The sequence below is a fragment of the Rhinoderma darwinii genome, chromosome 12 (assembly GCF_050947455.1).
Source record: "Rhinoderma darwinii isolate aRhiDar2 chromosome 12, aRhiDar2.hap1, whole genome shotgun sequence".
In the NCBI taxonomy this organism is placed as follows: Eukaryota; Metazoa; Chordata; class Amphibia; order Anura; family Rhinodermatidae; genus Rhinoderma; species Rhinoderma darwinii.
In genome coordinates this window covers 57,329,842-57,352,737 of record NC_134698.1, presented here as the reverse complement: position 1 = coordinate 57,352,737, position 22,896 = coordinate 57,329,842, and the positions used below count along the sequence as shown (strand labels likewise).

General features: G+C 41.2%; 1 protein-coding gene across 1 annotated transcript in view; it reads left to right on the top strand.

The window, feature by feature from the left end:
* The window catches only part of EIF2AK4 (eukaryotic translation initiation factor 2 alpha kinase 4), an 86,997-nt gene extending 68,152 nt beyond the window's left edge, over window positions 1-18,845 (top strand). Inside the window, exons 31-39 of the mRNA XM_075844824.1 lie at window positions 4,131-4,253; window positions 5,026-5,112; window positions 7,188-7,300; window positions 8,388-8,446; window positions 9,420-9,517; window positions 12,608-12,676; window positions 16,006-16,050; window positions 17,549-17,664; window positions 18,569-18,845. Of these exons, the coding sequence (XP_075700939.1) occupies window positions 4,131-4,253; window positions 5,026-5,112; window positions 7,188-7,300; window positions 8,388-8,446; window positions 9,420-9,517; window positions 12,608-12,676; window positions 16,006-16,050; window positions 17,549-17,664; window positions 18,569-18,626 (768 nt within the window). The 3' untranslated portion in view covers window positions 18,627-18,845. The remainder of the gene's footprint in view (window positions 1-4,130; window positions 4,254-5,025; window positions 5,113-7,187; window positions 7,301-8,387; window positions 8,447-9,419; window positions 9,518-12,607; window positions 12,677-16,005; window positions 16,051-17,548; window positions 17,665-18,568) is intronic.
* The last annotated feature ends 4,051 nt before the right edge of the window (window positions 18,846-22,896 follow it).

Here is a 22,896-nt window from a genome sequence, read left to right as displayed (position 1 = left end):
AAGTTAAAAAAAAAATAAGTTTCATGAAAAAAATAAGTTGCAAAAAACACTAACAGCCTTTTTTCCTATAATAAGTCTTTTATTATAGGAAAAACATTAAAAAAAGTACACATATGTGGTATCACCGCGTCCGTAACGACCCAAACTATAAAAATATCACGCTATTTTACCCGTACGGTGAACACCGTAATTTTTTTTAATAAAAAACGATTCCAGAATCGCTGTTTGTTAGTCACAACCCCTCGCAAAACAGAATAAAAAAAGGGATCTAAAAGTTGCATGTATCCCAAAATGACACCATTAAAAACTGAAGCCCGTCCCACAAAAAACAAGCCCGCCCACAGCTTTTTTGACGGAAAAATAAAAAAGTTATGGCTCTCAGAATCTGGTGACACAAAAAATAAATTTGAAACAAAAGTGATTTTATCGTGCAGACGCTTCAAAGCATAAGAGAACCTATATACATCTGGTATCACTGTAATCGTACCGACCGGCAGAATAAAGTAAAATTGTCATTAATAGCGCATGGCGAACGGCGTAAATTTTTTTTATAAAAAACATCAGAATTGCAGGTTTTTGGTCACCTTGCTTGCCAAAAAAATTAAATACAAAGTGATTAAAAAAATCGCATGTACCCCAAAATGGTACCAATGAAAACGACAGATTGTCCCGCAACAAATAAGCCCTCACACGGCTCCGGTGGTGAAAATAAAAAAGTTCTGGCTCTCAGAATATGGCGATGCAAAATGTGCAGTGTCCAAAAGCGGATAAGATCTGGCACCATTTATCAGTGCGACACCGGCCACACATCTGCAGATTATTATTTATTTACCCCATTATTACACCCTCTTATTATGCCCCTGATGTACTCCGCACAGATTACATATGCCCCCACATCATGAACTGAAATACCAGCAAAACCCCAAACAAAACTGCCACTAAGCAAAATCTGCGCTCCAAAAGCCAAATGGCGCCTCTCCCTACTGAGCCCCACAGCGTGCCCAACGGGCAGTTTACGTCCACATATATGGCATCGCCATACCCGGGAGAACCCGCTTAACAGTTTGAGGTATTTGTCTTCAGTGGCATGAACTGGGCACAAAATATTGTGCACTAAAATGGCACATACCTGTGGAAATTTGCAGTTTTCACTTTGCACCATCCACTGAGCATTCATTTATTATAGAAAAAAAAAACCCTGTGTGGTCAAAATGCTCACTACACCCGTTAATAAAATGCCTTCAGGGGTGCAGTTTCCAAAATGGGGGTCACTACTTGGGGTTTGTTTTACTATTTGACCCCAGAGTCCTGCCATTGTGGGCTAATGCTGCGAAAATCACCAAAATAGGTCTCACATGCGCCTTTCACGCCTAAGCCCTGTCATACATCCAGGCAAATGATAAATGCCTTGAGGGGTGTAGTTTACAAAATGGGGTCACTTCTCAGGGTTTTACACTCTACTCTGGTACCTAAGAACGCTCTGCAAATGCGACATGGCGCCCCTACACCAGTCCAGCAAAATCTGTGCTCTAAAAGCCACATGGCACTCCTTCCATTTTGAGCTCTGCCATGTGCCCAAACAGCAGTTTAGGGCCACACATGGGGTATTGCCGTACTCGGGAGAAATTGGGTAACAAATTATGTGTGGTTTTTTCTAATATTACCCCTTGTGGAAAAAAAATTGGGTGCAAAACTACATATTTTTGGGGAAAAAAAAATAATTTTTCATTTTCATACTGCCTCATTCTAATACAATCTATGAAACATCTGTGGGATCAAAATGCTCAGTACACCCCTAGATGATTACCCTGAGGGGTATAGTTTCCAAAATGGAGTGTCATCTCAGGGGTTTCTACTGTACGGGTACCTCAGGGGCTCTGCAAATGCGACATGGCGCCCAAAAAACAATCAACTAAAATCTACATGCCAAGTAGCACTCCTGCCATTCTGAGCCCTGTGGTGTATCCAAGCAGCAGTTTATAACCACATGTGGGGTATTACCGTACTCGGGAGAAATTGGTTTACAATTGTTGGGGCGCTTTTTCTCCTTTATTCCTTGTGAAAATGAAAAAAATTCAACATTTTAGTGGAAAGAATGTAGATTTTCATTTTCACTGCATAATTCCAATAATTCAGCAAAAAAACTGTGGGGTCAAAATTCTCACTATACCGCTAGATAAATTCCACGAGGGGTATAGTTTCCCAAATGGGGTCACTTTTGCCGAGTTTGCACTATTTTGGCCCCTCAGTGGCTTTGCAAATGTGACATGGGGCCGCAAACCATTCCAGCAAAACTTGAGCTCAAAGTCAAATGGCGCTCCGTCCTTTCTAAGCCTTGCCGAGTGTCCAAACAGCAGTTTATTACCACATATGGGGTATTGCTGTGCTCAGAAGAGTTTGCTTTACAAATATTGGGGTGTTTTTTTTCCTTTATCTATTGTAAAAATGAAAAAATCTGAGCTAAAACTACATTTTATTAGAAAAAATTTAGATTTTCAATTTCACGGCATAATTCCCATAAGTTCAGCAAAAACCGTGTAGGGTCAAAATGCTAACTATACCCCTAGAAAAATTCCTTGAGGGGTGTAGTTTCCAAAATGGGGTCACTTTTGGGGAGTTTCCACTGTTATGGTCCCTCCAGGGCTTTGCAAACACGACATGGCACCGAAAACCATTCCAGCAAAATCTGCGCTCCAAAATCCAAATGGCCCTCGTTCCCTTCTGAGCCCTGCCGTGGGTCCAAACAGCAGTTTATTACCACATATGGGGTATTGCAGTAATCGGGAGACATTGCTTTACAAATTTTGGGGTGCTTTTTCTCGTTTATTCCTTGTAAAATCTAAAACATCGTATGTTTTTTCAGAAAAAAAGTAGATTTTCATTTTCACAGACCAGTTCCAATAAATTTAGCAAAAAACCTGTGGGCTAAAAATGCTAACTATACCTCTTGAAAAATTCCTCGAGGGGTGTAGTTTCCAAAATGGGGTCACTTTTGGGGGGTTTCCACTGTTTTGGCACCACAAAACCTCTTCAAACCTGACATGGTGCCTAAAATATATTCTAATAAAATAGAGGCCCCAAAATCCTCTAGGTGCTCCCTTGCTTCTGAGGCCGGTATTTCAGTCCATTACCGCACTAGGGCCACATGTGGGATATTTCTAAAAACTGCAGAATCTGGGCAATAAATATTGAGTTGCATTTCTTGGGTAAAACCTTCTGTGGTACAGAAAAAACTGTATTACAAATTAATTTAGTAAAAAAAAAATTAAATTTGTACATTTCACCTCTACTTTGCTTTATTTCCTGTGAAATGCCTAAAGGGTTAAAAAAAAATCTGAATGTGGTTTTGAATACTTTGAGGGGTGCAGTTTTTAAAATGGGGTGTTTTATAGGGGGTTTCTAACATATAAGGCCCTCAAAGCCACTTCAGAACTGAACTGCTCCCTGAAAAAATAGCCTTTTGAAATTTTCTTGAAAATGCGAGAAATAACAGCTAAAGTTCTAAGCCTTGTAAGGTCCTAGAAAAATAAAAGGACGTTCAAAAAATGATGCAAACATAAAGTAGACATATGGGAAATGTAAACTAGTAAATATTTTGTGTGGTATAACTATCTGTTTTACAAGCAGACACATTACAATTTAGAAAAATGCAGATTTTTGCAAATTTTCTCTAAATTTTGGTGTTTTTTACAAATAAATATTGAATTTAACGACGAAATTTTTTCAGTATCATAAAGTACAACATGTCACGAGAAAACAATCTCAGAATCGCTTGGATAGGTAAAAGTATTCCGGAGTTATTACCACATAAAGTGACACATGTCAGATTTGCAAAAATAGGCTGTGTCCTTAAGGGGTTGTCTTATGAAAACAGCCCTTCTCTAAAGATGCACGGGCTGTCCACAAGGGCAAGACACACTTACTTAGCAGCTCCCCCTCTGACTTATAGAGGGGGTGGCTAACCGGTGAACCCCTCTTTATGATGTCCAAATATCCTAATTTCAGGTTGCGATGGCTTTTGAGTTCATGACATTGTAAATACTAGATTTTGGTAGAAGCAATGTCCTCAATTACTACATTTATTTTTAGAAGTAGACTGCAGGGTTGTTTATTTATTTATTTTTCTTCAGGTGAGTAGCTGTGACTTGCTGCTTGTGAGTGCTGGCCAGATGTCTGTCAATCGGGCTATTGGCATCATTCAGAAGCTCTGGACTGCTGGCATTACGGCTGAGATAATATATGATTGGTCAGAGGTAAGTAGCACCCATTATGTTACACTAGTGTGAGATGATCATTCATGTATTGCTAGTCTATGCCAATCGGACCATGATATTTCCCCTAAATAGGAAAAAAAAAAAGTTATTGAAGGAGGACCTCTCATCTGCCTAAAAAAATGGCAGCTGACATTTTTTTTTTGTTCTTGCTCCCATTGTTCCTGAGATATTGGTGTCGTTAGTTTTCTCATCCGATGTGCAAAGTAGTCCTGTGACTGTCAAGTGGGCTGTTAACTCCGCTCAGTTACCGAGGTGGAGTGAACCTTGCTGCTCTGAGGCCATCCTGTCAGAACGTACTCCAGCGTGCCTACGATAATCCGCACGGGTGACAATGAGTATCTGAGCTATTTTCCGGAGAAGCTGGGTTGCTGCAACCATAAACGTCGTTAACCAGACTTTTCCAGACTAGATTTTCTTATTTTTGCGGTGAACAACCTATGGCCTATTTTAAACTTTATATTTTAGCTTTTCTATCCTTTTTTTAGAGAAATTAATATAATTTTACTGCCCCATAAAATTGAGGTCCTCTGCTTTCACTCAGCCAAAAAGAGGCCTCTCTGACTACCATATTGCGCAGTAAAATGGCCACCAGTCAGCCGTGGCACAGCTCTATTGCTCTCGGTGATATATTCAGCCCTTCTCATGTAAAATATTTCTATTCATCTTGGTGTTCGTCAGCCCTGCAGAATGCGTCTTGGGTAAAAATGTTAATTCTGATTCCAGTTACCTCATACGCCTCTTACTTCTTCAGTCACAGGACGAGCTGCAGGAACATTGCAGATTGTCTGGGATTCCTTTTGCTGCTATTGTCTCTGATAAAGAAGGAAGTCACATGAAGGTAAATAAAGTAATACTTGGTATTCAGATATTGTAAATTATTGGTAGAGTAAAGCAGTCGACTGCGCTAATGGTTCCGTCAAGAACAACGGAATCCTATCAAAACAGTGACAAACGGAAACTATTAGCTAGGTTTCCGTCACCATTGAGTTCAATGGTGAGGGAAAGGGAAGCTGAGGTTTCAGTTTGCCTTTCCGTTGAGGCGTTAACCGGACGGAAACCTCCGCCGGGATCCCTCAGCGGAAAGGAACACGGATGTGATCACAGCCTTAGACATGCAGCTTCTACTCTCATCCGTGAAAGAATCAGTGAGAGCAAGCCCAGCATGGGCAGTAAGAGGTGTACAGCCTGCAAGCCGTGAGGGAAAAAAGCCATTAGATAAGCACTTCACTGCGTGTCCTGAAAGATAGTTCTTATGTCTGTCACCGATGAGGGGGAGAGCAGCACGGACTGGTGAGGAGGTTATCGAATGGCTTTAACCCTTACTGCTTGAAGTCTGTGTACTCTGAGATGTAGAAGTAAGGTATATGTCTAACCTTAAAGATATGCATGTTTCTTTAACTGTATTTTACTGTGCATGCACGTCTGACATTCTCTAGAATGACGTGCAGTGAACTATACATTTGAACACCGGGGGTGCTATTACAAGCAGATAATTACCATATTTCTGCGGGGAAACACTTTTTTTTTTTTTTTATTAACAATACTTTACAAAGTTACTCTAAAATATATATTGAGTTTATATGTTGCCACTTCTTTTGATGGCACAAACTCTTTAACTGGAACCCCCCACCCCTAAAAAAAAATGAATGTACCTATGCACAAACACATACACGACTTGAGTGCCCTGATCAGTTTCCTAAATTTGGGGACTCAAGGCAGATAGTCCTGATACGACATCAGGGACTGCTAGTCCTTAAAGAGGACTTATCCGCTCTCCGGACGTGTCTGTTTTAGGCTTCGTTCACATCTGCGTTATGGTCCATTGGTCTGCTCAGTCATAGAAGCAGAACAATGAAAAACCAGAATCGCCGGATCCATTTTATTGTCTGACACCAACGCGCCTGACAAAATCCATTGACTTTAATGGTTCTGACGTGGTGTCTGTCTTTTTGCCGGACACAATAGCATTGCATGCTGCACTATTTTGTCCAGCAAAAACTATTGAGGCTGCAAACGGATCCTCCAGTGCAGATGTGAACAGAGCCTTAGTGACTAATTGTAATCCCCATAAAATCAGAATTCTGCAGAATTTCTTAGAACGGTGTTGTGCCGTTCCGCTGTTTACCATAAATATGTATGAATGAATTGACAACTTGGTGTTGTTAGTCCCCCTGTAAAAGGGGCGTGTCCCTACTTAGTGTGAGACTCTGAGCACTGATTGGACACTGTCAGAGTGTGTAGGGACACACCTCCAACTGGTAACACCAAGTGGTCACTTTATTCAGAAGTTTCTAAGAGGAATACCAGAGGAACCGTACAAAGCAGAGTTCTACGAAAAGATGCATCAGAATGGTTATTTTATGGGGAATACTAGTATTTACTAAAACAGACATGTCCGAAGAAGTGTCAGGTCCTCTTTAAATCTTTAGTTTCTCACACCATGGTTATCAGGGTATACTGCCTATGTCCTTTTAATCCTATATCAATGGCACTATATACGTCCCCACGTCCCCCCTTTTTTTGTAGTTGTTTGAACCTTGTTGTTCCCCTTTTGGGGACTTTTCTCTCTGAGGCAATGATACTATAATAATGTATCAGCCATGACTTAATATGGTACTACATTTTGTACAACTTATACTGGCTAGCTATTCTTTGTACATATGCTTGATGGTACTGATTCTTTTATATTGTTTTAATAAAATTGTACTCCCCATAAGAACACAGATGTTACTGTTGCTCTTGTCGTACAATGTCACTTGTCTAATTTCTTTGTGTCTCGCCAAATAATGCAGCTGACTACGTGGAAAGTTTTAGTTACTTTCCATAATTATGCCGCATCTTCAGCTTCTCCCTCACAGGCTCCGTTAAGTTTATTTGGTTATTAACACGAATGGTTCCTTTGGCTCCTAACAGCTGAAAGCATTTGAGAAGGATCGTCAGACAGAGAAGAGGATCCTAGAGTCCGATCTTGTGGATCACCTGTTACAGAAGCTCCGAAACAGAGGGCAAGAAGAGAGAAATAATAGGTGCACATGTGAATGTTTGTAAGGCCTGGTTCACAAAAGTGGGTGATTTCTGTCTAGAAGGGTTATACTATTGAGCACTCTGTGCACTTGCTATACCCCGCCACCCTACTGTAGTCCCCAGCCAGTGGCTCAAAACCTTCAGTTGTATAGCTAACCATAGGGGCCATACGTTCTGATCGTATGCAATGGCTACAATACAACGTGCACCTTGACAAGATCATATATACTATCCTACCACCCCAAATTGTGACAAATGTCATACTGAAATGTTTGTATGCAAGTATTTGCAATTTCATGTTTTCTTACTATGTCTTGCATTTTTGAGTTGACTGTGACTCCCGATCACTCACTCCAAATGTGGCTCACAGGGTACAAAAAAGTTTGGGGACCTCTGGTTTAAGTCGGTCATACAATAATGATTTCAGGTGGGGGTTTTCTGAATGACTTGTCATTCATTGTCGGCCTGTGATGGTTCGATAGATCTTCCTTGATCTTTGGCCTGGTCTGGACTTCTATTGATGGGATGCAGATCTGTAATTTGGCATGAATGACTTTCTAAGGACTACTCCCGATAACGGCCAAAAAAAACCAACACTGCTAATAAAGTTTTGCTGCCAAAAGTCATTTGTATCACGAAAAGATAGTCGGCAGGAAATCTCTAGTGTATGGCCAAATTTAGAATTTGTCTGGTTTCCAGTAACCGAAATCTCTGAGAATGTGATCGCTCTCTAAATGGCGGTGATCCGAGATCAGACTTCACCAATGCGATCTTTTCCCACGTGTTTATGACATTATAAATAAACAATCTCCTTATATATGTTGGGATTGATATTCATGGTAGAGGAAAATTCAGTATCTTCCAAAACTGGAAATGTTAAAAGTGCAGGAATGCTGGGAAAGTATCGTTTAACATTCGGCATCCGACGTATAAAACGACTGCAAATAGTCCAAATCCTAATGTTTTACACTTGTCAACTCTTCCTCTGAACTTACACACAAAAGCTGCATATACTATATGGCCGTCCTAATAATGTGGCATTCTAGTGACTGAGCTGTGGTTTTGTGTAACAATTCTTCTTCTTTTTAGGGAATTGCTGGACAGTCTGGCCGGGCAGAATCTGAAGGGATCGTTCTTAAGCACACAGAGTAAGTTCTGAGCTGGTGCCATGTGGATAAGTCCTATTAGGTATATGTACTCAGCAGCGGGTTGTTCCCTGGCATGTTGGCATAGGATTACATTAGTTTTCTTGGTGAATGCCATCTACTGTCTGTTCAGGACAATGGGGCTCGTTCATCCTCCTGATTCATTTTGATTGTATTTGGGTCACATGCCATTTGCTCCTTTGTCCATTGTTTTATCAGTAAAATGAGTGGCGCTGCCCAACATCCTTAGTCCTGAAACTACTTTATTGCCATGGAATTTAACCCTTAGGTTGCTGGAGTAGTTCTGCCTGGTACAGATAGGACTTTCTGATTGTAACAGACTATATCATATATTGTATACTTGCTTATAACAGTCTCTGATCTATTTAAAGGGTTTGTCCGGTTTCAGTAAATGTTATTGTTTTGAATATTGAAAAGCTATACAATTTTCCTATATACTGTCTGTATTCCTCAGTTTTCAAGATCTCTGCTTGTTGTTGTTTAGCAGGAACATTCATTTTTTACTTCCAGTGGTACCAGTAGAAATGTCTCCAGATTGGTACCGTTTTGTACCAGATTGTCAGGAGCAGGCATATTCTCTTGAAATGTGTGCCATCCTGAAGCATTGTGGGAGTTAGACTCTGTTCACACCCATTGTTCTACTCCGTCATGGGAGCAGAACAATGAAAATAACTGCAAAGACAGACACTAACGGTGCCCGACAGACCCCATTGACTGTAATGGGGGGCGTCGGTTTTTCCGTCATGGTGTCAGTCATTTTACCGGAATGCACTATTTTGGGAACAGATGTGAGCACAGCCTAAACGTCATTGTTTGAAGAATATTTATTATTTTATTTCCTGATTTTTAACAGTTTTTTTTTCTGTTTTACCAGATGTGACTGGTGATCCTTTTTCTTTTTTTCCAGATTGCGGTGTATATGTTTTAACTTGTTACATTATATTTTATTTGACAGGCCAGTGTGAGCCGCACAGCAGCGCTGTAATCCCAAGCGTCAGTGTTGTTGCCCCAGAAAGGTTACCTGCCAGTGTAAGACGACGTTATGAAACTCAGGTAACTGGAGATTGTTCCCGAAACAAAATGTTTTTCTATACTTCAAATTTGATGCTTCGCATAGAAGCGATGTTACATCTGTGTGTGCTGGAAAAAGCAATGTTGGCCACTTTCACTGCTTTGATGGGATTTTCTGATTATTTACATGGATTATTATGTGAACAGTGGGGTCACGATGGTAAGATATGTGAAGAGCTGATAGAGCAAGGAAAAAATTACTAGTGTCACTGAGTTGACATTTTTTGTCAAGGTAAATATTTTATGCACCCGGTTTACTGAAATGCCTGTTTTTTGGGAAATAGACAAATGATATGGCTGCTATTACAGTTTCCACAGGGGTGTATACGTATTTTTTTTTTTTTTCATTTGTATGCCAATACAATACAATACTGCCATTGACTTTAGTTGTTAGAAACAAATACTAAAACGAACACCTTAAGGGGGTTAGAAAAACTGACTACTTTCTTCCAAAAACCGCGTCACACCTGTCCATGTGTTGCATCTGGTATTGTAGTTCAGCTCCATTAAAGCGAAATGCCATCATTTTGGGTTACATAGAAATATCCATACATTTTTCATAATTTAGGTTGTTTTTTTTTGGAGGTGGGGGATGGAGAAAAAAAATCTACCAGCGGTTTTTCTTTTTATTTATTTATTTATTATTATTATTATTATTATTATTATACATCTTAAGGTATTAACAAACTTTATTCTTCAAGTAGGGTCTGGCACTCCGTCATTTTCATTGTTCTGCTCCTATGACGGAACAGAGTGTAAATGAAAATACGGTCATGTAAACTTATCCCAAGTCTGGATTCACACAATGCGTGTTTTTTTTAACAGACAGGAAATAGTTTATCTACCAAAACAAAAAAATGCATGTTAAAAAGGCAACAAAAACTCACCGTGTGAACCCAGCCTTAGTGCAGTTGCACACGACCGAGTGCGACTTAGGCCACTTTTCACGACACCCGAGTGGCACCCTATAGTTTTCACAGACCCGTTCACTTTATTGGGTGAATCGGGTCCGTGAAAACTGACCCGATTCTCCGATCTGTGGAAAGATAGGACATGTCCTATCTTTCCACGGATCACTGAAGGGACCCGGCCGAGGCGCACTGTCGTGTGCAGGAGTCATTAGAGAGAAGGCGCAGGTAATAGATTAATGAATACTCATCACCTATAAAGGGACATTGGAGCAGATGTACGGGTCTCCGCTTTGAGGCTGGATTTAAAAAATCAAAAAAAAACACAATTTTCACAAAGCATTTACATTTATTGGTGATACTGTGGACTCACAGCTGAAACACTTTTTGTAAAAACACTTTGCTATGTGACATTTTTAACATGCCTTTTTTCTTTTTAAATGCACAATGTTAAACGAGCCTAAAAGTGCAGTAAAAGTGTCCTATAAACTGCTATTTATTTATAAAAAAAAAAGTGGCTTTTGACTCCTTTTAGGCGGAGTGACGGCACAAATGGCCATTTAATAGCGTAATAATTTTTGTCCCACTATCTGGACGTTGCTCAGTAAAAGGGACATACACTGCAAGACATCACGTTACCTCCGATCCCGGCTCTTTAACTTTTAAGATGCCGTATTTAATAGCATCTAGGTGGTTAGATATCTGAAGGGGGCTCCCTCTGTCACACCGCTACACGTGGGGTGCTGATAGCCTTTATTCACCCAGCTGGAGAGGCAAAGTTCACACTACCGTTATAGTACGTTCAGCTCTCTTCCTGCAGACTGCACTTTTACTTCCGTAAAAAAAAAACGAAACCTAGCGAACTGAGGCAAACGGAAAGCATCTGATTGCAATGGTAATTGTTTTGTTTAAATCGATTGCTTTCCGTTTGGACTCCTCCGTCGGAGGAAGAGATAACAAACGTACTAGAACGGTAGTGTGAAAAAAGCCCAACAAAGGCCCCAGGCCTGCCATGGCTGTATGCCTGTTACACCATGACAAAACCACAGCAAAGTAGATTGCCTGTCAGTAAAACAAAGCATCGTAGATTTTTTTTTTTTTCCTATGAAGTGGTTTTATTTTGTAAAAGTGATTAAAAAAAACAAACAAAACACGCAACAGGACAAAAGTTGACATATTTTTTTTTGGTGGTGGTACATATTACCTGCGTTTTAAATAAAAAGAAAAAAAAATGAATAAATTTTCTATGAACCCCAAAATGGCTCTATTAAAAATGTATATTAGCAGACAATGTCCAGATAAATTTGGTAAGACCCGGTCCGGGTGGTTGGAGATTTCAGAAACCGCAGTTTAGATGTTACTGGCACGGGCGGCGGAAATTTGGGGGGTGGGAAGATCGGAGCACTGGGATGAACGTGTGTGAATGTCAGTTCTGACGTGCTGGGCATTAAACGATGGTAACTTTCTATATATCCTTCATATGCATTGTATCTGTTGTGGATTGCCATTCTATTTGCTGTATTGATGCCTTTCAGCCTGTCTCATGCCTTCTGTTTTGTATTGTTTGACTTTTTGTACTACAAAAGACTTGAAAATAAAGCCTTCAAAAAAAAAAAAAAAAGGAACGACTCGTCCCAAAAACGAGCTCACATACAACTACATCGACTGAGAAATGACAATTATGGCTCTTGGACTGCGGCGACATACAAACTATTATTTTTCCATGAAATCTACTGTTCTTGTATAAAAGCAGTAAGAGAAAAGAAAACTAAAACCTATTTGGTATTGCTGTAATCATGCTAACATGTTATTTATGACGCACGATGAACTGCATACGTTTTAAAACACAAAAGAAACCATGGCGGAATTGCTCTTTTTTTTCTTTTTCCATTCCCATCCAAAAAGAGTTAATAAAAGTTAATCATTAAGTTATATATACTCCAATATTGTGTTATTAGGAAATATAACTAGTCCTGCAAAAAACAAGCCCTCATATGGCTGCATCCACAGGAAGATAAAAAAAAGTTATGGCTCTTGGGAGGCGAATACGAAAAATTGATTGCCAAAAACTGGCTGCGGCAGGAAGGGGTTAATGCATGCTTCTACTTCACATAAGAGCATTTTAGGCATTGTTCACACAGTATTTAATGCTTCTCTTTTATAGGTCCTTTCAAAACTTCAAGCATCTATCACAAACTTCCAACAAAGAAATACAGAGATTGAAATTTTGGCAGTAAGTAAACACTTTGGCATGTGTACAGTTACTGAAGCGTGAACTATTTTCTTTTAGGAGTGCATACCTCTCAGCTGATTGGTCAGGAGGGATTACATGCCACAGCCAATACTGTACACTGGGTCTATATGGCAACTGGTTGGTAATGAGTTGGCGTGTGAGCAATAGAAGTTGTATCACTACAGCCACATATTTCCTATAGACTAGAGACACTTTTAGTAGTTGTGGAGCCCAAACAAGTAATCCCTTGGTAAGCAACTGAGATGGATGCTCTGGTTTTACATACAGCCGGTTTCTGGACCTGTAGGCATACTACTAGGAGAGAATATATATCTAAGGGTGTGTTCCTATGGGCCAGATATTATGGGGATGAATGGGTTAATGTGCGGAAAATCCACAGTGTTTACAGTGGCAGCATAGTGGAGGATGATTGAACAAATCTCATGCCCATCATGCGGCTAAAATCCACACCATTCATGCGAAAATTCAGCTGCGGTGCGGCTTTATAATCCACAGCATGTCAATTTATGCTGCGGATTCTGAGCGGAGATGCTGCGGTTTTTTTTACCCATATATTTGCGTCAGAAACATAAAATCTGTTGTAGTAACAGTTTTAGCGATTTTGCCGTTAAAACCGCAGCTGCATTGCGTTTCCACAGATATATGCACAGCAGAAACGCACAATTTAGGCTTTGTTCACATCTGCGTTGGGGTCCCATACTGACGTTCCGTCTGAGCTCTCCGTCAGAACGGGACCCTGAACGGACACAGACAGAAACCAGAGTTTTCCGTTTCATTCACCATTGATTTCATTATCTCATTTTTTCCCAGCCTCGTAGGTTATATCCAGGGCCGGCCCTAGGATAGATGGCGCCCTGTGCGAAATGATCTTTCGGCGCCCCACCCCATCATAAAAAAAAAAATGCCCCATAAAAAAATTATATTTAATAATATATTACAACCCCTTCAAGGACACAGTATTTTGTCCTCTAATTGTGCCCACAGTATTATGCCCCCTGTAGTACCCCTACGCAGTATAATGTCCGCTTAGTGGCCCCCACACAGTATAGTGCCCCCCTGTAGATTTTGCCATATAGCCTCCCTGTAGACAGTCCCATAATCCCCCACCTCCTCCTTGTAGATCGTGCCATACAGCCCCCCACACCTCCCCCTTGTAGACAGTGCCATTCAATCCCCCACCTCCCCGTTGTAGATCGTGCCATACAGTCCCCGCACCTCCCCCTTGTAGACAGTGCCCCCAAACAAAAACAAAAATTGTACTCACCTAGGCCCCGTTCCCATGACGAACTGAGCTGCTCCATGACTGGACCCTAGTACAGAGTTTCCCAACCTTTTCGGACTCGAGGCAGCACTGGAAAAACAATTTCCTCAGGGCCCCCCTACCAAAAATTGTTTTTTCTCAAAAACTGCTAAGAACAAGCACTCCACTCGTAGGGCATGTTCACACACGTTTTTTGTAAGGCAAAAAAAATCTGCCTCAAAATTCCTTCAGGAACTGACAGCGTTGGGTGACCTTTTTTTTGTGTTTTTTCTTAAGCTGTTGAAGCGAATGCAAAAGACGCAGGAAAAAAAAGCTCCAAACGGGCGCCGCAGGTATCTTCTGCCTCCTATTAATTTCAATAGGAGGTCGGAGGTGGAAACCACTTGAAGACCATCAGCCCCCCACTCACAGCAAAATGACCATCAGCCCACCACTCAGTAAAAAGACCCCTGGTAGGGAGTGTCGCAAAAGACCCCTGGTAGGGAGTGTCGCAAAAGACCCCTGGTAGGGAGTGTCGCAAAAGACCCCTGGTAGGGAGTGTCGCAAAAGACCCCTGGTAGGGAGTGTCGCAAAAGACCCCTGGTAGGGAGTGTCGCAAAAGACCCCTGGTAGGGAGTGTCGCAAAAGACCCCTGGTAGGGAGTGTCGCAAAAGACCCCTGGTAGGGAGTGTCGCAAAAGACCCCTGGTATGGAGTGTCGCACTGCCCACAGCCCCCTTGTAGATAGTGCAAGGACTACGAAATGACCGATAGCTGGCGGGCATTCAAAAAAGGACAACTGTGCAGGAGCACACAAAATACCCAGCTTTCCCAGCTATCAAATAAATGTGTGGAAATAAACTAAGTTATAACTTTTATTTAGTCTGAGTAAAGGATTAATCCTTTTAGCTAGATGAAATAAGTTATATCTAAGTTTATTTCCACACTTTTTTTTTTTATACCCGGGAAAGCTGGGTATTTTGTGTGCTCCTGCACAGTTGTCCTTTGTAGGTAGTGCCACAGCCCCCCTGTAGATAGCAATCCCCCCCCCTCCTTCCAGTAAAGATAGCGTCACCGTAGCTCCCTGAAGGAGCGGAATCCCCGTGTGGCTGGGGATTCCGGTCCTGGAGTGCTGCTTGATGCCTCTGTCCATATATGGACAGTGACATCAGGGAAAACTCCTGGAGTGGAATCCCCGGTCATAGAGTCTGCAATGCTCTGACCGGGGATTCCGCTTCATTAGTTCCCCTGATGTCACTGTCCATATGGACAGAAACATCAAGCAGCGTTCCAGGAGCGGAATCCACGGCCACACGGGGATTCCGCTCCTTCAGGGAGCTGCTGTGGCGCTAGTAGACAGCAGAGTAGGGAGATACCTCCCTGCTCTGCTATAGTGCCCTCCTGTAGATAGCAACCCCCCTTCCAGTATAGATAGCGCCACTGTAGCTCCCTGAAGGAGCGGAATCCCTGTGTGGCCGGGGATTCCGGTCCTGGAGCGCTGCTTGATGCCTCTGTCCATATATGTAGCTGTAGGGAGCTGCAGTGGCGCTAGTAGACAGCAGAGCAGGGAGATATCTCCCTGCTCTGCTATAGTGCCGTCTCTACCGCTATAGCAGCCACAGCAGCTGCTAGCGGCGCCACCGCCCTCATGCCCGGGGTCACCGCTAGTAGCCACTAAGTGAAGAAGCGCCCAGGTGCGACTGCAGTTAGTGTGTGTATCCCCGCTGGTAGTTGTAACGGCGCGGGGATACACACACCCGCTGGCGCCCCTCTTGCCGTGTGGCGGCTGGTGCCCTGTGCGACCGCACTGGTCGAACATATCTAAGGCCGGCCATGGTTATATCTGTCACTATTGGATCTATATCACTGTTGTGTACACAAGGCCTAGTCTTTCAGAAAGAAGGGAGAGACACTCTTTGAGTCAAGAGTGCCCTCTATTACATCCATATACCTTAATATGCCATATGGATAGGCAGTAAAGGGGCTGTCGGGTGTATATAATCCCTAAGTATTATCAAGTATTTCTATTTGCAAGACCATTAATTATTGTATTAATTTTATTCTTGTAGGTTGATCTACCAAAAGAAGCAATCCAAAGTTTATTATCATTGGAAGTAAGTAATCCCGAGGTAATTCTGTAAGAAAAAAAAAAAAAAAAAGCTTTTTAAGGCTAGAATCACACATGCAGTTTTATGAGCCAAACACAGGAGGGGATCCAAAAAGGACAACTGATGTCTCCTCTCTTGGGTAAATGGAGGGAAGAACCATAGCCTTATTAAGTGGGGGTTTACACAGTAAAAAAAAATTGATGCGATTTCCCTGTGTGGCCACCAAGCAGAACCATCACTTGACTGTCTGTCTGCTTCTCTATGTCCAGTAGCTGCTGCTGTATAATTTGGGGGCGCACTGGGTAGAGAAACTGCCTACACTGACAGAGGACCGTTGCTCTTGTAATTGATTAGTTCTTCACACTAAGGAAATGCAATGCATACCAGGGACATCATACCATAATTAAAATGCCTTTCCCACGATTTAACATTGACAACCTAATCATTTGAGTTCTGCAAACCCTAGCCTGCAGTACACACAGCGATGTCCATGTGGCTGTGTCTGGTACTGCAGCTCAGCTTCATTTAAGTGAAGGGGAGCTGAATTGCATTACCAAAAACACCTGCATTGGCAAAAAAGCGATGCTTTTAATCATACTGTAGTGAAGGGTCCATTAGATCTATTTGTAGGGGTTAGATAATTTTAGACCATCAATATAATTTCCGGGAAACTCCTTTAAAAGGGTTGTCTCATTAGAAACAACCCCTTTCAGAATGCAGCCCCATAAGCGATCAGCTGATCGCTCCAGGTTTAACTTCCAGCAGACAGCTGCCCCGCCCCTCTCAGCGGTGATTGACATGCTGCTGTGTATCGGCATACACAACAGCCCGTCAATCACGTCAATAGGGAGTCTGCTCATGAATGTACAGAACCCATAACTATAAAAGTCCATTATATTCTTTGATCGCTCCTATTAGGCAAAACAGCACAGAAATTTTTTTTTGTGCCGTTTGGCTAATAGAAGAATGGACCTGCCACTGTAATATTGAGGGGAGCGATCGGCTTTAAGGCCTCATTCACACTTGTCTTTTAGGCTACATGTAAACGTTGCAGACTTTGGTGCAGTAAATCTGCACCTAATTGTGCGTTTTGTGAAGCACAAATAGGTATGGATTTTGGTGTTTTTGTTTTTTTCTTAAGACTAGTCGGATACAATTTACAAGCGAAAATGCGAGATATATTGACATGCTGCAGCTGTTAAAATATGCAACGTGTGTATTTGGCTTAAGTCAATATTTTGCATCCATATCCGTTTGCCAAAACTAGAAGTAAGACCAAAACACGGAAGACATGAAAGTCTTTCAATTGTAAAAACTTCTTCCACTTTTTATTCTCTATTCCTGGTTGAGTTACAACTACTGATGTGTAATAGACATGTGAGTGTGGCCTAGGACGGTAAAGGATCCCCCTAAATTAAAGACATTATTGGCCTATTTTTGATCTATAAATGACATTTCTGATTTGATGCACGAGTCAGTTTTATTACATCTGCTTCCTTTGTAGTTTGGAGATGAACAAACTTTTAATGCATCGGTGAAGCAGCTCATGTCTAAATTGCCAAAACAGCGATACCTAAAGCAAATCTTTGACGAAATTTATACTATAAAGATTGAGAAGCGGTAAGTACTCTTTGGGTATGTTCACATGTGTTGGATACACTGTAGAAAACTCCACAGCAAATTCACCTAGGCAGTCTAAAAGTACACAGCGTATCCTCCCTGGTCCCCGCAGGGAATTTCGGTTGAAAAAACAAATATTGGTGTTTGTTTGTCCGCTGTGGAAAACAGCAGGTAAGAGAAAACAAACAATAAAAAATACGTACCCGTAGTCTCGGGGATCCGTCCCCCTGACCTCCTGCAGCCCGGTCTGGATGCAGGAGCAAAGAATGTTTCTGAGTTGATTTTTTTTGCAGCGGAAAAGCTGTGATTTGGCCACAAAAATCGCATCCACAGCTTTTATGCTACGTGTGGACTTACCCTTGGGTACAAATTTGTGCCATCAGTTATTTTTTGGATACAGATGTCTACATATATAAGTATTTATTTACTAGCAATTTAGTCTTGTGTGATGTAATTCCCTCTAGGGTCCATTCACATGTGGTGGTTGAGGTGCAGCTAGAACCCCATTGAAGCACATACCAAATTATTGCAACAACACATGCAGTGTTCCATGCACTTCCAGCCACCATGTGTGAATGGAACCTTAGAAGGGCCACATTAAGTGTTGTAAACTGGTAACAGCTGCTTGATGACCAGCACAATGCCATAGTGTGTCCAGTCAGATTTCTGTAAAATAATGCAGTCTCTAAAGATGGCTGCCAGACCCTATATATGGGCATTATAATGGTTACCATAAGGGTGTACCTTACCCCTTTCCGAATAGATTTTTTTTTTGGGGGAGGGGCAGAAAGATGGAAATAAAATTATCCTTTACCTGCATCTGCACTACATCATAACACAGATACATATATGTGCCCTTAGTGTGAATGTTGTACTTACCCCCTCATATGTTCTTTCTTCTCAGAGTGCCGGTACTTATTCTGTACAGTTATCGAGATGATTACCACAAGATCCTCTTTTAAGTCATCTCCCGTCTTCGATGGATGTGCAATCTCACCTTTTTAGTATTCATAAAATGTATGATCCCTGTGCTGTAATGGGGGGCAGACCATTTATGTATGTAAACAGGAACCTCAGCACACATGGGACCAGCAGCTGACCCCCGTACCTGAACCACAATGACTATAATAGCAGCAGATTGTCAACCCCACTCCACTTAAACTGTGAATATTTAGGAATAATGTAGCGATGCTTCATATTTGACAATCTCTGCTGCACTTCTTTTCATTACAAAACACAGGAATGCTTGTTTTTATTTTGTATACATTCCTGTTAACCCCTTCCCTCTTTAGCCACTTTTGACCTTCCTGACAGAGCCTCATTTTTCAAATCTGACATGTGTCACTTTATGTGGTAATAACTCCGGAATGCTTTCACCTATCCAAGCGATTCTGAGATTGTTTTCTCGTGACACATTGGACTTTATGTTACTGGCAAAATTTGCTCGATATGTTCAGTATTTAATTGTGAAAAACACCAAAATTTAGCGAAAAATTGCAAAAATTAGCATTTTTCTCAATTTAAATGTATCTGCTTGTAAGACAGGCAGTTATAATACACAAAATTGTTGCTAATTAACATCCCCCATATGTCTACTTTAGATTGGCATCGTTTTTTGAACATCCTTTTATTTTTCTATGACCTCACAAGGCTTAGAACTTTAGCAGCAATTTCTCACATTTTCAAGAAAATTTCAAAAGGCTATTTTTACAGGGGCCAGTTCAGTTGTGAAGTGGTTTTGAGGGCCTTATATATTAGAAACCCCAAAAAAGTCACCCCATTTTAAAAACTTCACCCCTCAAAGTATTCAAAACAGCATTTAGAAAATGTCTTAACCCTTTAAACATTTCACAGGAATTAAAGCAAAGTAGAGGTGAAATTTACAAATTTCATATTTTTCTGCAGAAATACATTTTTAATACAATTTTTTTTATAACACAGAAGGTTTTACCAGAGAAATGCAACTCAATATTTGTTGCCCAGTTTTTGCAGTTTTAGGAAATATCCCACATGTGGCCGTAGCGTGCTACTGGACTGAAACACCGGCCTCAGAAGCAAAGGAGCACCTAGTGGATTTTGGGGCCTTATTTTTGTTAGAATAAATTTTAGGCACCATGTCAGGTTTGAAGGGCTCTTGCGGTGCCAAAACAGTCAAAATCCCCCAAAAGTGACCCCATCTGGGAAACTAGACACCTCAAGGAAATTATCTAGGGGTGTAGTGAGCATTTTCACCGCACAGGTTTTTTACAGAAATTATTGGAAGTAGGCCGTGAAAATTAAAATCAACATTTCTTCAAAGAAAATGTAGGTTTAGCGATTTTTTTTCTCATTTCCACAAGGACTAAAGGAGAAAAAGCACCGCAAAATTTGTAAAGCAATTTCTCCCGAGTAAAACAATACCTCACATGTGGTAATAAACGGTTGTTTGGAGACACGGCGTGGCTGAGAAGGGAAAGAGCGCCATTTGGCTTTTGGAGTTCACATTTAGCAGGAATGGTTTGCGGAGGCCATGTCACATTTACAAAGCCCCTGAGGGGACAAAACAGTGAAAACCCCAAACAAGTGACCCCATTTTGGAAACTATACCCCTTGAGGAAATTATCTAGGGGTATAGTGAGCATTTTGACCCCACAGGTTTTTTGCAGAAATTTTTGCAAGTAGGCTGTGAAAATGAAAATCTACATTTTTTCAAAGAAAATGTAGGTTTAGCTAATTTTTTCTCATTTCCAGAAGGACTAAAGGAGAAAAAGCACCACAAAATTTGTAAAGCAATTTCTCCCGAGTAAAACAATACCCCACATGTGGTAATAAACGGCTGTTTGGACACACGGCAGGGCCTAGAAGGGAAACAGCACTATTTGACTTTTTGAGATCACATTTAGCAGGAATGGTTTGCGGAGGCCATGTCACATTTGCAAAGCCCCTGAGGGGACAAAACAATGAAAACGCCCAAAAAGGGACTCCATTTAGGAAACTACACCTCTTGAAGAATGCATCTAGGGGTGTAGTGAGCATTTTGACCCCACAGATGTTTCATAGAATTTATTAGAATTAGGCAGTGAAAATAAAAACAGTCCTTTTTCTTCAATAAGACGTAGCTTTAGCGCAAATTTTTTCATTTTCTCAACAAATAAAGGAAAAAAAGAACCCAACATTTGTAAAGCTATTTCTCCCGAGTACGGCAATACCCCATATGTGGTCATAAACTGCTGTTTGGGCAAACGGCAGGGCTCAGAAGGGAAGGACCGCCATTTGGAGTGCAGATGTTGCTGGATTGGTTTCTGGGCACCTGTGGGCCCAAAACAGTGGAAACCCCCCAGAAGTGACCCCATTTTGTAAACTACACCCCTCAATGCATTTACCAAGGGGTGTAGTAAGCATTTTAACCCTGCAGGTGTTTTGTAGAAATTAGTGTGCGCTCAATGTTGCAGAGTGAAAATGGGATTTTTTTCCATAGATATGCCAATATGTGGTGCCCGGCTTGTGCCACCATAACAAGACAGCTCTCTAATTATTATGTGGTGTTTCCCGGTTTTAGAAACACCCTACATGTGGCCCTAATCTTTTGTCTGGACATATGACAGGGCTCAGAAGTGAAGAGTACCATGCGGAGTGGAGGCCTAATTTGGCGATTTACAAAGTATTGGTTCACAACTGCAGAGGCTCAGATGTGAAATAATAAAAAGAAACCCCTGATAAGTGACCCCATTATGGAACTGCACCCCTCAAGGCATTTATTAAGGGGTGTAGTGAGCATTTTCACCCCACAGGTCTTTTCCATAAATGAATGCGCTGCGGATGGTGCAAATTAAAAATTTATATTTTTCCCTAGATATGCCATTCAGTGGCAAATATGTCATGCCCAGCTTATGACGCTGGAGACACACACCACAAAAATTGTTAAAAGGGTTCTCACGGGTATGACGGTGCCATATATGTTGAAGGAAACTGCTGTTTGGGCACGCTGTAGGGTTCAGGGCCGAGGGAGCACCATTTGGCTTTTGGAGAGCGGATTTTGCTTGGTACTATATTTGTTTGAGTATTGCTGGTGTTTTATAATGTGGGGGTACATGTAAGCGGGGCGGAGTATATAAGGGGCATAGTCAGGTGGTATAAAAAAATAAAAATAATCCATAGATGTGTGTTACGCTGTGAAGCAATCCTTTCTGCACAGGCCGGTGTCGCACTGATAAATGGTGTCATTTCTTATCCCCCTTTTGGTCCACACTCCGCGCCTTTGTAGTTTGGGGAATTTTGCTGGGAAAGTATTATCCTGGTATAATACGGGCACCGTCGCTTCCATCGGATATGATTGGGCCCTCCCTTCCTGGTTCCCTAATTTTAGGTCCTTGATAAATCGCCTCTTGAAACAGAAGAAATGTTCTCCTCGGGCACAACTGCATATTTTTTTATTTCCTGACTTATTGGAGCCATAACTAATTTTATTTTTCATAGACGTAGCGGTATGAGGGCTGGTTTGTTGTGGGACGAGCTGTAGTTATTATTGGTACCATTTTGGGGTACATGTGACTTTTTGATCACCTTTTATCCTATTTTTTGGGATGCCAGGTAAACCAAAAAACGCAATTCTGGCACAGCTTTTTTTGGTTTTTTTTTTTATACAGAGTTCACCACGCATTATAAACTACATGTTACCTTTATTCTGCGGGTCAGTACGATTCCGGCGATACCTAATTTATAGAACTTTTTTATGTTTTACAACTTTTTGCACAATAAAATTACTTTTGTAAAAAGAATGTATTTTTTCTGTCGCCAAGTTGTGAGAACCATAACGTTTTAATTTTTTTGTCGACGGAGTTGTATGAGGGCTTGTTTTTTGCGGGACGAGCTATAGTTTTTATAGGTACCATTTTTGGATACGTGCGACTTTTTGATCACTTTTTATTGTAATATTTGTAGGGCAAAGTGACTAAAAAACAGAAACTCTGGTAACGTTTTTTACGGGTTTTTTTTACGCTGTTCACCGCGTGCAATAAATAATATAATATTTTGATACCTCCGGTCGTTACGGTCGTGGCGATACCAAATACATATGGTTTATTATTATTTTTCAATAATAAAGGACTTGATAAGAGTAAAAGGGGGATTGTGTGTTATTTGATTACTTGAAACTTTTATTGTTTTCAAACTTTTATTTTTTGCACTTTTTTATACTTTTTTTACACTTTTTCTCAAGTCCCACTAGGGGACTTGAAGGTCCAACGGTCAGAT